We start from the raw sequence: 13,907 nt of genomic DNA on the forward strand, positions 1-13,907 counted from the left end.
AGACCTATATGCAGACAAGTATATGTAATCACATGCGTGTGCTTGAGTAAAAATATAGATACGTTGTTTAAAATAACTTATTCATGATCTGTTGTGTATGTATGCAAGTGATCTTTCAGAAGGTTTGAAGCATCATGTACATATGTTGCATTTATAGGTGTATATATATTGTTCACACAGCGCTAGACAGGAGTATATAGGAGTATAGGCAGTTAGGAATACATATTACTAATCAAAAAAAGGAAGAGTTTCTACTTCCCCTCCAGAGCTGTTAGATGATCATCTTCAATTGTTTTGTTTCCCTCCATTCCTTCACCAATCCCACAACATGCTGCTTGTACCTCACCTACCAGTCCTATTTCAAACCTTAATCCATTTGTCAGCTGCTAAAATGAACTTTAGTTAGGTGGGTGATGCTAAACTCTTGGTATATTATCTGTAAACCAGCAAACCAATGCTTACTAGTTTGGAGTGCCATCCTGGAATTTGGCACTTGTTTAAAGGAATACAAACACTCACACTGGATTTTTTAATTTGCCTCTATTCCTTCTTGAGAATGTCTTAATCCAGATGTTTCTCTTGGTGCTGCTACACTACCGAAGTGAATTATGGAGAGAAGTCTGCGTGTGTTAAGAATAACGATCGGCTGACATGACCGTTTGCTGTTCCATGACAGGGCCATGAGGATGAGGTGTTTGTTCTGGAGCCACACCCCTTTGATCCCAGGATCCTATTCTCAGCGGGGCATGATGGGAACTGTATTGTGTGGGACCTGGCCAGAGGAGTCAAGATCCGTTCCTATTTCAACATGGTGAGACTCTTGACTCCGCCGTATGTCTCTGTCTCTCTCTCTCTCACTGCCTCTCTCTCTCTCTCTCTCACTGTCACTCTGGCGATGTTCACACTGCAGCTGGAAGTGACCTGAGTCTGATGGTTTTTTTTCTCTCATGTGACACAGATATGATGTTTTCTAATCAGTGAAAATAGCAAAAAGCTACATGGATTTGCCTTTTTTTCCCCCATATATCCATACATTTTTCCATAATCATATTGTTAGGCATACAACCTACATGTCACTTATATTTAAATACTCAAATCGGAATTTGTCAGCATTGCCTTGACAATAAGTAAGTCATTTGCCTGAGATAATTGTCATAATTTTGGTGCCAACAGTACCTTGGTTGAGGCGGTGTTAACATGGAGCATAATGAGACATCAATTGAAAGAGAGCAAAATAGCCAACTTGATTGGTATTTGGGGAATTGACTCAATTCAGTCAAAGCCCAAAGGCACATACTGTAACTGAAATGTGTTTGAAACAATTTCAAGAGAAATTAATATTGAATATTGGAGTTCCTTTCCTAGAGCGGGTGAAGCATAAGTACAAACAGATGTGATGTTTTTGTTATTGTTGCACACGTGTCTTTTTGACATCGCTGTCAGTTCATATTGGTATCGGATATGTGTTACATCCTACAATAGATATGAAGTCATCAAAAAAAAACAGATATGAGCAGCAATTTGGAATTTGACCATGATCGTCTGCAGTGTGAGCGCTGCCTTTGTCTCTCGCCTTCTCTCTTTTTCTCACACATGCTTGCCCTTTCCTCTCTTGCTGTCTCTCTTTTTCACACTTTCTCTCCCTCACATACACTCTCGCTCTTCGCTTCCCCTCTCTCTCTTTCTCTCTCTCTCTCTCTCTTCACCTTCTCACTTTCATCTGCTCCATTCTGCCGTTCTTCCTGTCGTTTTGTAAACGTGGTGTGGTTATGGGCATGTGCAGAGTGAATTCATGACATCAGATTCTGACGTGCGAATGCCACTGTACATAGTCACCTAGTGTGTCATTCACTGTGGTCATTGTTTTACTTCCTGATTTTGTCTCTATGGTAACCAGGGACAGCATTAAGCACAGTCTCAGAACAAGTGAGTCAGTCAGTCAGCCAGTCAGTGGCCAGTTCTTGGTGTTGATTAATAACAGACTGTTTCTGAGCTCGGCAAAAGGTCCAGATTTCAGTTCGACACCTACCGGCATGGCTGGATAATAGTTGCGTTCTACAGGAATATCAGTCTCCACTTTCCCACTGCTGGGTGTGAAAACTCTACCCAGGGCTTTTTCATTATTTCTGTCAGGCTATTTGATCCAGAACAACATCTCCGTGATTTGTTTCCCAGCTTGTTGCCACAAGCGGTGATTTATGAAATAAGCTATTCCACTGGTTCCTCAACCTTTTTTTTTTTTTTTTTACAAGAAAACTGTGATCAATAGGTTACTAATTGAATATTAATGATTAATGTGATACATTTGTTTGACACTAATTTTCAAAGTAAACAAAATCACCTAAGCTAACACCAGGGTGCCCCACTTGAGAACCACCAGGCTGTTGTGGCCGTTAAACCTTAATTTAAAGTGGTCATCCGCAAGGTCCTTTTTTCATTTATTTATTTTGGTGACATCTTTGGTGCTAAGCGCTCATTTCTGTGCCGATTTTACACTGCACTTCCCAGAGATCACTTGTGGCCAGTACTGTGACGTCTTTTTCCTTGGATTTTCTGTTGACGAAGTTTGAGTTTCTGTCTTTGTCTGCTCAGCCATGGTGGCTGTCGTTGCTCATGCTAACTACCCAGCTCTTCTCCTATTTATTCCAAACAAACTGCTGCTGTTGCTGCTGCTGCTGGAAATGTAAAACGCATCTGTGCACCGGGGGATTTTTCCCTGGAAAGAGCTTCCCGTGTTTAGAACAGCAAATGTAAAAGCTTTCATGAACCGGCTATAGGTTGAATCACTGTTGAGTTACATCAATCGGCAATACGGAGGAGCAAAATGGACATTTATGTCATGGATTATTACTTTAAAGTACCATTCTAGTGGCTGATGGAATAGTGCTTTTTATGTCGTGTAATAGACATTTTGAGCTGTTCTTGCCCATGTCATACCCCACTGCCGTGGTTCCTGGAAATCCCCATGTGAGTGTAATACTACCATTCAGAGTGTGGGCCTTAATGATTTTTTTTTTTTTTATAAAACTCATTCCCTCTGCTCCCAATCTTTCCCCCTGGATAGATTGAGGGCCAAGGCCACGGGGCGGTGTTTGACTGCAAGTGTAGTCCAGACGGGCAGCATTTCGCAGCCACCGACTCCCACGGACACCTGCTCATCTTCGGCTTCGGCTCCAGCAGCAAGTATGACAAGGTGAAGGCAGCCACACAATTTCACAGCTGTATCGCGTTTAATAGAAATTTGTTTAACACACACTAATACCCAGCATCTTTACAGCAACCCTTGTAATTGGATAACATCAATAATAATAAGTACCCATATCACAGCATGCTCTAAAGCTGCAACAGTGAACATAATGTCTCTCAATGTTTCCATCCCCCTCCCCTTCTGTCTCTCACCTCTGCCTCTGTCTCCCTCCTTCAGATAGCAGACCAGATGTTCTACCATACCGACTACCGGCCATTGATCCGGGACGCCAACAATTATGTGTTGGACGAGCAGACTCAGCAGGCGCCGCACCTCATGCCCCCTCCCTTCCTGGTGGATGTGGACGGGAACCCCCACCCCACCAGATACCAGCGGCTGGTGCCTGGCAGGGAGAGCTGCCGGGAGGAGCAGCTGATCCCACAGATGGGGGTCACTTCCTCAGGTACAGCGGCGAGAATCGAGCCCTCAGGACCGGCACATCTCGGCACGGTGTGAGGGCCGAGTAATATGGACCGGAGATGAAGTGTCGCTAGGAACGTATTTGCTGTGTATAAACATTTGTGTGGGACATTTGCAATGTGCATATGCATTTGTGAGAAGCGCATGTTCAAATTTGTAACCATGTGTGTATGAAATGAGCAGCAAAAAACTAGTGACACATCATTTCTGGTCCATTGTGCAGATCAAAATCCCGATTCCATCTGTGCATCTTGTGGCCATGGTGACTATTTCTTCTCCTCATAGAAAATTCAGGGAGCAACTGAACTCTCTTGTACGCTTTGGAATAGATCTTTGCCTGGAGGTGACACTGTTGTCTTTTGTCTAATCATAGCCCTATCTGTCAGCTGATCAAAGGCACCTTTGTCAAGCCGATGATACTGCTCCCTCGGCCTGTTATTTGACGAGAATGAATATTGTAACACCAATGTCTGCGCTCTGTCCTCAAATTTGCTAAATAGGACGGGCTGGCTTTTGCTGAAATTCCAATAGCTTTCACAATTAACACCAGACTTTTTAAAAAGCAGACAGGGATATAAACAGAAATTCACCAGTTAATGAAATGCATCGGTAGTGCAGCGCCTGACGATGGGTGAGGGAGGCAAGTGGGAGAAAGTTGAGGGATCTCTTGGTAGACAATAGGATTGTACAATCTCTCTGAGAGACTTTGGCACCTAATGCTGCCTCACAGTACAGAGATTGGTGTTAGCCTAACCTTGCCCCATTGTCAGCTTCTGAAAGGCATTCTGGGTATTGATGTGACTGTGCAGTATTTGGGGAAAAATCCATTTAATTTTTTTTCCTCTTTCAGGGTGATGGGACAGGGTTCTCAGCTGCCATCTACTAATAATGTGTGTAATGAATGTAATTAAAGAAATGTGTGCATCCAGTTATCAGCTATCTGAAGAAGAAAAAGGATGGTTTAGTTCTGGTTTAGTTAATGTAGTGCTTGTTGGATGTAAAACTTCACCACAACCTTCTCTCTTTCTGTTTCTCTTTCTTTTTGACTCTTTTTTTCGACCCCCTCCTCTCTCTTGCTTCATTCCTCTCTGTGTCAGGCCTGAACCAAGTGGTGAGTGAGCAGGCGGTGGAGGGCCCCAGCCCTCTGGACACCATGATCCAGAGGCTCCAGCAGGAACAGGACCAACGACTGGGTACTAATGACCCCGCTGCTCCCGCTTCTGCTGCTGTAAACACCAGGGCCAACAGAGGTACAACGAACTCACATCATTGTAGTGTGAAAAGCTGTCAAACCTGTGTCAAACACTATGCAAATAACTGCTAGTGTTTGTTTCAACCTGCTTGGAGTACCAAGTGGGTTGGGGTTTACTGCACCAGGACAATTCAGATAGTGTCAGCTAAACTATCAGTTCCGGAAAGGTATACTAAACTGATTTACAGACTCTGGTCATCTACACTTTCTGGGACTAGTATTGTACATGGCAAACTTATTTGCAGATACTATTTGACCCAGTTGTGGTCTGTATAAATACTTTTAGACTGCCGATCATACAATACATTGTAGTCATTTTTTTTATATGCCACAAAAAACATTTTAGTTGGAAATTAAACAATATTGCAATACTAAAAACATTTGGCATGTGTGTTTCATGTGGAATATCCAGCATACATAATATCCAAGTATCCAAAACCAACATTTTCTCAGTGAGAACTTCAGAGTTGCTGTGTTAGTCTCAGAGACTTAAAGAGTACGAGGCACCAATCGAGAAAGAATCACTGGCTCCTGTGCTCCATACTAACACTTTAGCATACATTATGTTAAGTGACTGTGTGCAACTAGCATTATTCAAAGTAACAAGCCTCTGACCTTTTAATAATAAAAAGAGGTTAGTGTTTTTATTACATGGCTTGTGGAGTCATAAACTTTAAAAATGAAATATCATTAACTCAGTATAGCTGACGCAGGCACAGTTTATTTTTGGAACTATTTCAGGTGAGCAACTATGTATTCATCTGCTGCACAGTGAATTTAAGCTGTACAAGTCACACTCTACAACAAGTCCACAACAGAGACCTTTCCACAGGGAAAGTAGTCCCTGCTAGCTCAAAGCAGTATGTTTTTTTTGTCATATTTAGTGTCAATTTTTACCAATCTCATACAAAAAAAACAGAATTGGCCACATATCATTTAAGATTACTTACCATTCATCTATAGAGCTGCTACAGATTCTCATCTGCTCACTTTTGATATAATGTTAGTCACCTACCATGACTCAACATAACGTATGCTGAAGTGTTAACATGGAGCATCAGAGCGAACGATCTACCGGGAACACATGGATGATTTTTGTGTCAGTGCCTCCATCACTTACTGGGTGAGCTGACCAATGGGCTTATCTCCCAAAAACGTGGTGTGTCCCTTTAAGGCTGTGGACAAAATGACTCAGACTAAGCACTTTCTTCTCTCTCTGCCCAGGATCGGTGGGCTCCCCCACGGAGGTGCACTCCCCGCCCAACGTGGGTCTGCGGCGCAGCGGGCAGATCGAGGGGGTCCGCCAGATGCACAGCAACGCCCCACGCAGCCAGATGGCCACAGAGAGGGACCTGGTGGCCTGGAGTCGCAGGGTGCTGGTCCCTGAGCTGGAGGATGCCACTGTCGGGTAACACACACGCTCACACACACACACACACACACACACACACATGCAGTACTCACAAAACCAGACATCAGAGGACAGAACGTCTTGAAACTGGGGAGTTGATTTCACTGAGAAGTAAATTGTTGTGGAAGCGGTTGTATTTATGCCTGTCGTGTCTCTGTTGTGTGTGTGTGTGTGTCTGTGTGTCTTTGTGTTTGTGTAGGAGACAGGTGAACTGGCGTGAGGCTAAAGGGGAGGAGGAGATCAATATTTACCGGTCAGAAAGGAGGAGACGTACCATCCACTCTCTCCCTAAGGAGAGCAGGGTAAATAAATAACCCTCCCCACACACACACACACACACACACACACACACTGCTGTTTTACACAACTTTACAGGAATATGTTTGCTTTTTTCTCTTTTAAAGTTTTTTTTCAGGATTTCAGGCTTCTTAGACACAACATTTTAAATCACTTCTCATGGAGATTTCATATTTCTTCTTTTTTCCCCTTATACATTTCTTTCCTTTCTCTCCCTAATTATTATGCAGCTATCAGTTGTCACATCCCCTGAGTTTATCAAGTTTCTCCCCTTCACACTCACACTCGCCACACTCTTCTCTCCTGTTATAGGTCCATCCTACTTCAGAGTGTGTAGTAGATGAGGGGAGGCGGAGCCAGGGTAACCACGGTTACCACACGCGTGCAGCCATGGAGGAGACCAGTCGCCAGAGTGCCGAGGTCGCCGACGACGATGACAGCACCTCCGAGGTAGACACTGTTACTGTGTAAACACCTTTACCTGGTCTGACTGTTTTTAAGTTTGATTTTATTATTATTTTTTTAAAGGTGGAGATGTGGGGTAAAATCCAGAGGTTTCATTCCAAAATGCTACTTGAATTACAGCTGTCAATATTTCAATATTATATTTTGTCCTTAAAACCAGACCTATTTCACATTTGACAAGGTCTTTAACATCCAGTGCAATCATTTTAATTCAATTTGGAAAAGCTTGCTATGGTTTTCTAATGCAAGATGTGTCATTTTTCATCTAATTTGTTATAACTGCTTTTGTGCCATTTTCTCTAAACCAATGGCTCTCAGGTATTCAAGTATTCATTCCAACCAACTACCGCTGTGTTTCAGTAGTCATTTAACCGGCCCTCCTTCACTTCCCCTTGGCACCGTACGTCACGCAAGTGGCCGCTTGCAGAGCACGGGGCGAGGTCCGAGGGGGAACAGAGTATTTGAAACAGAACCCACTTGCCCTTAAGCAGGCCTAATAATTAATAATAGTAATAATAAATAATAAGAATTACACAGAACAGTGTGTAATAAAATATTGCAGATGAGTAAATTTCATAACAAAGTCTTAAATCCTCTAAATATTGTTTGTTTACTTACTTGTATATCACTTGTTCGGCCATGGTGGGTCGAACACAGTGAATTCTTGGCTGGATTTGCTCCTGAAGTCTATATTGTTGTTGCTTCGCTCTCAGAAAGTTCACTTGAGTTATCAGAGAGTAATGGAACGGCACTTGAGATGGCGGCGGGGATTCCCCCAAGTGGAAGTGCCAAGGGGAAGTCAATGAGAGCAGGTTGAAATGACTAATGAAACGCAGCGTACGCCAGCTGATTTAACTAACCCTCTGGCTGAAGGTGTGTTGATGATGAGTGGCAGAGCTAGGAGCAGAAACATTTCTTGTCGGTCATGTCCAAAGCAGAAGCATGTAGTGTTCATGGTGCAGTCAGTGCGAAAGCGAAAGTAGCCTAAATTCTTCTTTGGGGGGAAAAAAATCGGCTAAATCCTGAAATATTTTAAATGACAAATTCCATGCCAAATAGAAAGTACAGGGTAAAGGTTATCAACATGGAAGTCTCTCTCTCTGTCTCTGTCTCTCCCTCTTTCTTTGTCTCTCTGTTCATGCTCGTCAAACATACACACACTCACACACACACACACACACACACACACACGCAAACCTGCCTGCTGAGTCAAAGTTGAATCGTCCTCTACTTTGGAGGGTGTGGCGCGGACTTTCACCACACAGTTGACTAATCAGTAGACATTATCTTGCCTGACCAATGAAACGACCAGTTTACTGATGTGTCACTGAAACCTTCTTGAGGTCCCTCGCCCGATTCTCACCATGCTCCTGTCTAGATGCCAGAATAGGATGGACCCACAATGACTTGGCAAGTGAAGCTACATCTAATGGCTTGGTAACAGCTTGCTTCTGTGGCGGTCCATGGCTACAACTCAGAAAACACAGTTGAAATAATTACTTGGAAACTTAAAAAAATCACAGTAAGAACATACTGACATGGAATGCATACCTATATATAGCTAAATAGCATATAAAATATATGCTGTAGCTTACAGCAGTGACTTTACAGATGTTCACTGAAGCCGTTTCTATGGTTACCACATTCGGCGTGCCTGCCGTTTCCTCCCTTCAAACGAGGAGTTGGAAACCATGCAGAGATCGTTCACATGTGGCTATCACGTTGTGGCTGAAATGGCCACAACACCACACCCACACCCACACACACAGACCAGTTCTCTCACTTTTTGCCCATCTTTTCCACTTAATGTTATTAGTCTGAAAAATAATATGCATGTTTAAGATAAGTAGAGAAGCGAGAAACTGCAAATAACCGCATTATTGGCATTTTACACCAGCGTTTGTTGTTCTTGCCAGCCACCAAGGCAATCTCTCAGGTGTTTCTTTCCTGTTTCTCTCAGTACTATCTACACATACACACACCGCTCTGCTCCCCGAACGTCATATAAGCCTGTTTATCGTAACGGCAGACAGATGAGGCTAATATTAACCAACATTAACGTTTAAAAATGCAAAGGCGGTGCTGTTGTGCTCACACTCGCAGCTCGCGTGCCGCCTAGCCCACAAGCTGTCTGTTAGCTGTTGGTTAGGCAGCGGCAGAAGTGAAAAAAGCGATGGTAGTGTACCTTTCTTCAACATCAAATTAAGAGCAAATCCAAGTGTTTTTTGAACCACTTTGAACCACATATCCGATTCCGCAATATACTCAAGTTACAGGCCGTGGATAATTGGAAAATTGGATGTAGGCAGATCCCAAAACAGCAGTGTGACTGTTATTGTGTTGAACAGGACAGTGTTTTGGGTGCTTTTGGGTTTGGCTGTATTAGAAAGCAGCGTTCCCTGCAGGTACGTAGCTCTACAGAGATGTAGGTGATGAAATTTTGAGCAGAATTGATCTGCATGATGGCACAAACTAGGAAAATAAGGAAATTTAACTATGCATACTGTCGCCCAATTTGAGAATTCATTCATATCTGGGTAAATTTGACGTCATTTACACCTGGAAGTAGACCGGATATGTAAAGCAGCTTGATTCTGTTGACAGCCAGAGGGATAAGTTTTCATGGACCATTCGTCAAATTTGCACAACACTGACAGTTCAAATGTTTTGGGTAGCACTAAGTGAACATGGCCTTTGTTAAACAATACCATGAGATTTGGTAATGTGATTCTCATTGCACTGGGCCTTTATGATGACTCAAGACTTAAATACTAACAGATGATGTGCTTTACTTTAACGCCAGCAAACATTTTGTAAGAGTTGATGTCAATTCGGAAAAATAAACCTCTTCAATTGTGGTGCTGATATTGTTTGGGTCACTGGAGTCACTCCACTTTCTAACCATAACTGGTAGCTGATAGCAGAACATCAAACTGTTTGCTTCGCTCTCAAATGCGATCATGACGACTAAACTTTTTTCTTTGTTGTTCCTCCTGCTGTTTATACAAAGAAACATTTTGATTTTCATTGATTCTACGTATGTTTTTTTTTTGCATTTATTTGTCTATAGTAGTACTAACATGGAGTGGTGCACTGTGCGTTTTAGGGAGAGGTGGAGGTGCGGCAAATCAACGGACACTCCTCAGAGGAGGAGAAGGAGGAGGAGGGGAAGGAGCCCTGGCCGGATGACCACAGTAGCTCTAGGTGGGAACGCACACACTCACACACACATAATAACTATCTTCTACAGACGCATACACACAGACGCAGTAGTTTATTTAACCTTCTCTCTTTGATTTTGCAGTGACTATTCCAGTGATTACTCTGACTGGACGGCGGATGCGGGGATCAACCTCGAACCACCGAAGAAGAGTGTTAAAGTGAAAAAGAAAAGCAGCGGCTCCGAGGAGGATGGAGAGAAGAAGAGGGACGGGAAGAAAGAAAGGAAGAAAGACAAACCAGACAAAGACGGCACATTACCAAAGAAGAAGACGCCAAAGGAGAAAAGGAAGGTTTGTCATTATTAATGGCCTTTTCCCGAAATTGTATTTTGCCTAGGAAGTGAATTAACTGTGTTTCAAAGTTATTACCCATGAGCCATTTACAAAAGTAAATGTTTCGATTAAATAATCTTTAATGGATATTTTATTCACAAAAAAATACAGATATTTCCTTGTTATTCTGTAGCTTGTTTCTTGTTATTCTTTCTTCGTTCATCAAAATGGATAATTTTATAATTTTTACATACAAGTTGGGCTTTTCCAAGCCTTTTAAATCCAATGTGATACTGTGATATTTCCTGTGTTGTGGTGAAACTGTGACAATTTTCAACAATTGCTGTCTGTGTCATTCTTTTTGGAGGTAGTGAGAGATATGACATCTAGCCAAAAGTGCAAGCCTTTACATATATACTACTTCTTTGGGGGAAAAAATCTTGCAATTACAAAATCAAATTCCTGAAGGGACTGTAAGTGAATATTTCCGCTGCGTGTCTTTCAGAGGACGGAGTTCGAGGAGGCGGGGCTAACTCTGGAGGAGTGGCTCCCCTCTTCCTGGATCACAGACACGGTCCCCCGGAGGTGTCCCTACATACCCCAGATGGGAGACGAGGTACACACCGCCTTGTTCCTATTACAGTGGACTCAGATAAATAAAACGTGTGCCTTCACCACACATGTCCACCACATGTCTGCTCTACAGGAATACAGAAAAAACAGCCTTACTTTTCAGTTGACAAGCATGTCTTTTGAGTATAACACCGTATGTTTTAAATAGATTTCATTTGCCCTACTGTGAGGAAAATTTGCCCAGCACACATAAGATAAAATTAGAGTTGTCACACACAACAACAGCGATAAATAACATTATGTTGCAATCCCCTGTTTGTGGTAGAGTCTAATATTTGACATGATTATATGTGTGTGTGTGTGTGTGTGTGTTTGCAGGTATATTACTTCAGACAGGGCCATGAAGCGTATGTGGAGATGGCCAAACAAAAAAAGATTTACAGCATCAACCCTAAGAAGCAGCCCTGGCACAAGATGGAGCTACGGGTAAGGAACTGTCTGAGAATGTCGGAAATAGTTTGACAAAAATGAAACGAAAGACCCTTTGAAGTGAAACAGAGCCTTTTGGATCACGTGTACGCAGAGATTTATTGTGTCTGTTCATCGACTCGTGTGCTCACAGCTATCGAAGACAAACCCGTGAAACAGAAAACAGAATTCTCAGTAGGGCCATGTGACAAAAATCAATCCCATGACCTTCCCACAGAGCAACTTATGTGTTGCTTGGCATGTAGGATGCTGCAGTCCTCTCACTATCTTTGTTTTAGCTGTTAAAAACAATAAAATACCCTTAGAAGATCATGGAAAACAAATTGCTGAAATATCACTTACTTGATATTTGAGCTTAAAACTGCCCAAAGTAATTTATTTCTGTAAAAAAAAATCTCTCTCTCCTCCTGTAAACATACGGTGAACATTTGATGACAGATCCTGCTTCGAAGTGTAACATCTTGATTGACACCTCGGGGTGTAATGTTTTTAGTGACATTTCCCTTAGGAAGGATGCTGGATGCTGTTTCCAAGGTAATGGCTAAAAAGACTGGAGTCCTAGCAATATAAAAAAAAAACAATAGACACACAATCCTCCCAGTAAAACATAGCAAATATAGTGTTAGAATCTGTTTTGTTAGTCATATTTTATCACTGCGTCCTCAATTTATTTGTTTTCTTTTCATTGCCTCCTCCTCAAATGCTGTAATCATTTACTGTTGTTTCGTTGCCACAATCAACAATGCAATACACACACCCAGTCTTCCACTCTGCAAACCTCCCACTGGTATTTCTTCTTAATCAGACACTTGTCACTAGTTGAGCTCTGGTTTCCCTTTCATGGGGTCTTTAATCCTTGTCCCATGCTAAAAATTTCCTCCATCGAAAGAAATATCTTTGCTGAGGACTAAGTTTCATGCATGTGAAACTAAAGGACATTTAAATGAAAAATCCACCCTAAAGCGCTTAAAAAAAAAACAGCTATTGGTGATGTACCTTGCATTTCTGGGGCCATTTTGTTGTTTAGTGGCGTATTTTTCTGTTCTCTTCCGGAATGACTTTCTTTTCTCTTCTGGAATGACTGGCCAAACGTAGATGACGTCAACTATCTAAAACATCAAATGGTAAACGTCAGGTTTTGGTTTTAGTTCTCACTCTTAGAGCCAAAGTGCAACAGCTTCTGTCTAGACTCGCCGTTTTGCACCGACGTTTAACAATCATACAGGGAGAAATCCACTGTAGAGGAAAGAGGAGGAGATACCAATTTTTCCACCGACAGCAGCCTCAATAGCCCATAATGCAACGCAGCCACAGCTTGCATCTTTGCGGATGTGTTGTTAGTAGCGTGTGAAATGCAACCCCCTCTTCACTGTCTTTTTTGTAATTTGAACAACTGGGCACAGCAACACCACGGCGTTTTTCTCGACTGGAAAAACTGATTATTCTATTGCTATTGATCTCTCCACCTACACATACACAGCACAGAAAGCCCCTTCTCTGGGGGCTGTCCAGAAACACAAACAGAGGAAATCACTAGCTGGAGTAGAAGTAAATGAGACGGGTTCAGGGAAAGTGGGTACACCAAAAAAAGTACATTTCAACACTTCATCACAAAATAACTCCTGAAATGCATCGAACATCACAAATTGATATCTAACAGTGCAAGAGTATCCAAGGATGGAAATGAATATATGAATAAACTGAATGACTATAACTGAAATGAAACGGAAGAATCAGCAGATTAAGAATATATGAATAGAGAGTGAAAATGGTGCGCTCAACTTCAAACACAAGTTGAACCTAACAGGGTTCCAGATTTAGAAAGATACAATATGACAAGGAAAAACGCTGTTTGTCTTTATGTCATTCACAAGAATATGTGAATCCTTGAGAAGAGATCAGCTGTGTTAATTCACTTTGTTTTTTACTTGTCATGTTCAGGAGCAGGAGTTGATGAAGATAGTTGGCATCAAGTATGAGGTAGGCTTACCCACGCTGTGCTGTCTTAAGCTTTCTTTCCTGGACCCCGACACCGGCAAACTGACTGGAGGATCCTTCTCTATGAAGTAAGCACTTCAGCCACAGTCTCTCCACTTGAGAGGTTCACAGGGTTCTGCTGCTTGTTCAACAGACTTGAAAAAGCAGTACTGCAAGTGAGCTTGCAGCGGCTCGGGTGTATAAAGATGGTATTCTCCTCAATTGACATCATCCTCATCAGTCCTCCTGGCCTATCACACATTACAATGCTTACCAAGAATT

At 42.3% G+C, this 13,907-nt stretch overlaps 1 protein-coding gene across 1 annotated transcript in view; it reads left to right on the forward strand.

Annotated features, from left to right (window-relative positions):
• phip (PHIP subunit of CUL4-Ring ligase complex) overlaps positions 1 to 13,907 on the forward strand; it is a 42,703-nt gene that overhangs the window by 15,414 nt on the left and 13,382 nt on the right. Inside the window, exons 15-26 of the mRNA XM_071923345.2 lie at positions 677 to 811; positions 3,065 to 3,193; positions 3,425 to 3,650; positions 4,765 to 4,917; positions 6,144 to 6,327; positions 6,530 to 6,632; positions 6,940 to 7,077; positions 10,199 to 10,296; positions 10,397 to 10,604; positions 11,092 to 11,202; positions 11,538 to 11,645; positions 13,590 to 13,714. Of these exons, the coding sequence (XP_071779446.1) occupies positions 677 to 811; positions 3,065 to 3,193; positions 3,425 to 3,650; positions 4,765 to 4,917; positions 6,144 to 6,327; positions 6,530 to 6,632; positions 6,940 to 7,077; positions 10,199 to 10,296; positions 10,397 to 10,604; positions 11,092 to 11,202; positions 11,538 to 11,645; positions 13,590 to 13,714 (1,718 nt within the window). The remainder of the gene's footprint in view (positions 1 to 676; positions 812 to 3,064; positions 3,194 to 3,424; positions 3,651 to 4,764; positions 4,918 to 6,143; positions 6,328 to 6,529; positions 6,633 to 6,939; positions 7,078 to 10,198; positions 10,297 to 10,396; positions 10,605 to 11,091; positions 11,203 to 11,537; positions 11,646 to 13,589; positions 13,715 to 13,907) is intronic.

Source organism: Centroberyx gerrardi, chromosome 18, assembly GCF_048128805.1.
Source record: "Centroberyx gerrardi isolate f3 chromosome 18, fCenGer3.hap1.cur.20231027, whole genome shotgun sequence".
NCBI classification, from domain to species: Eukaryota; Metazoa; Chordata; class Actinopteri; order Beryciformes; family Berycidae; genus Centroberyx; species Centroberyx gerrardi.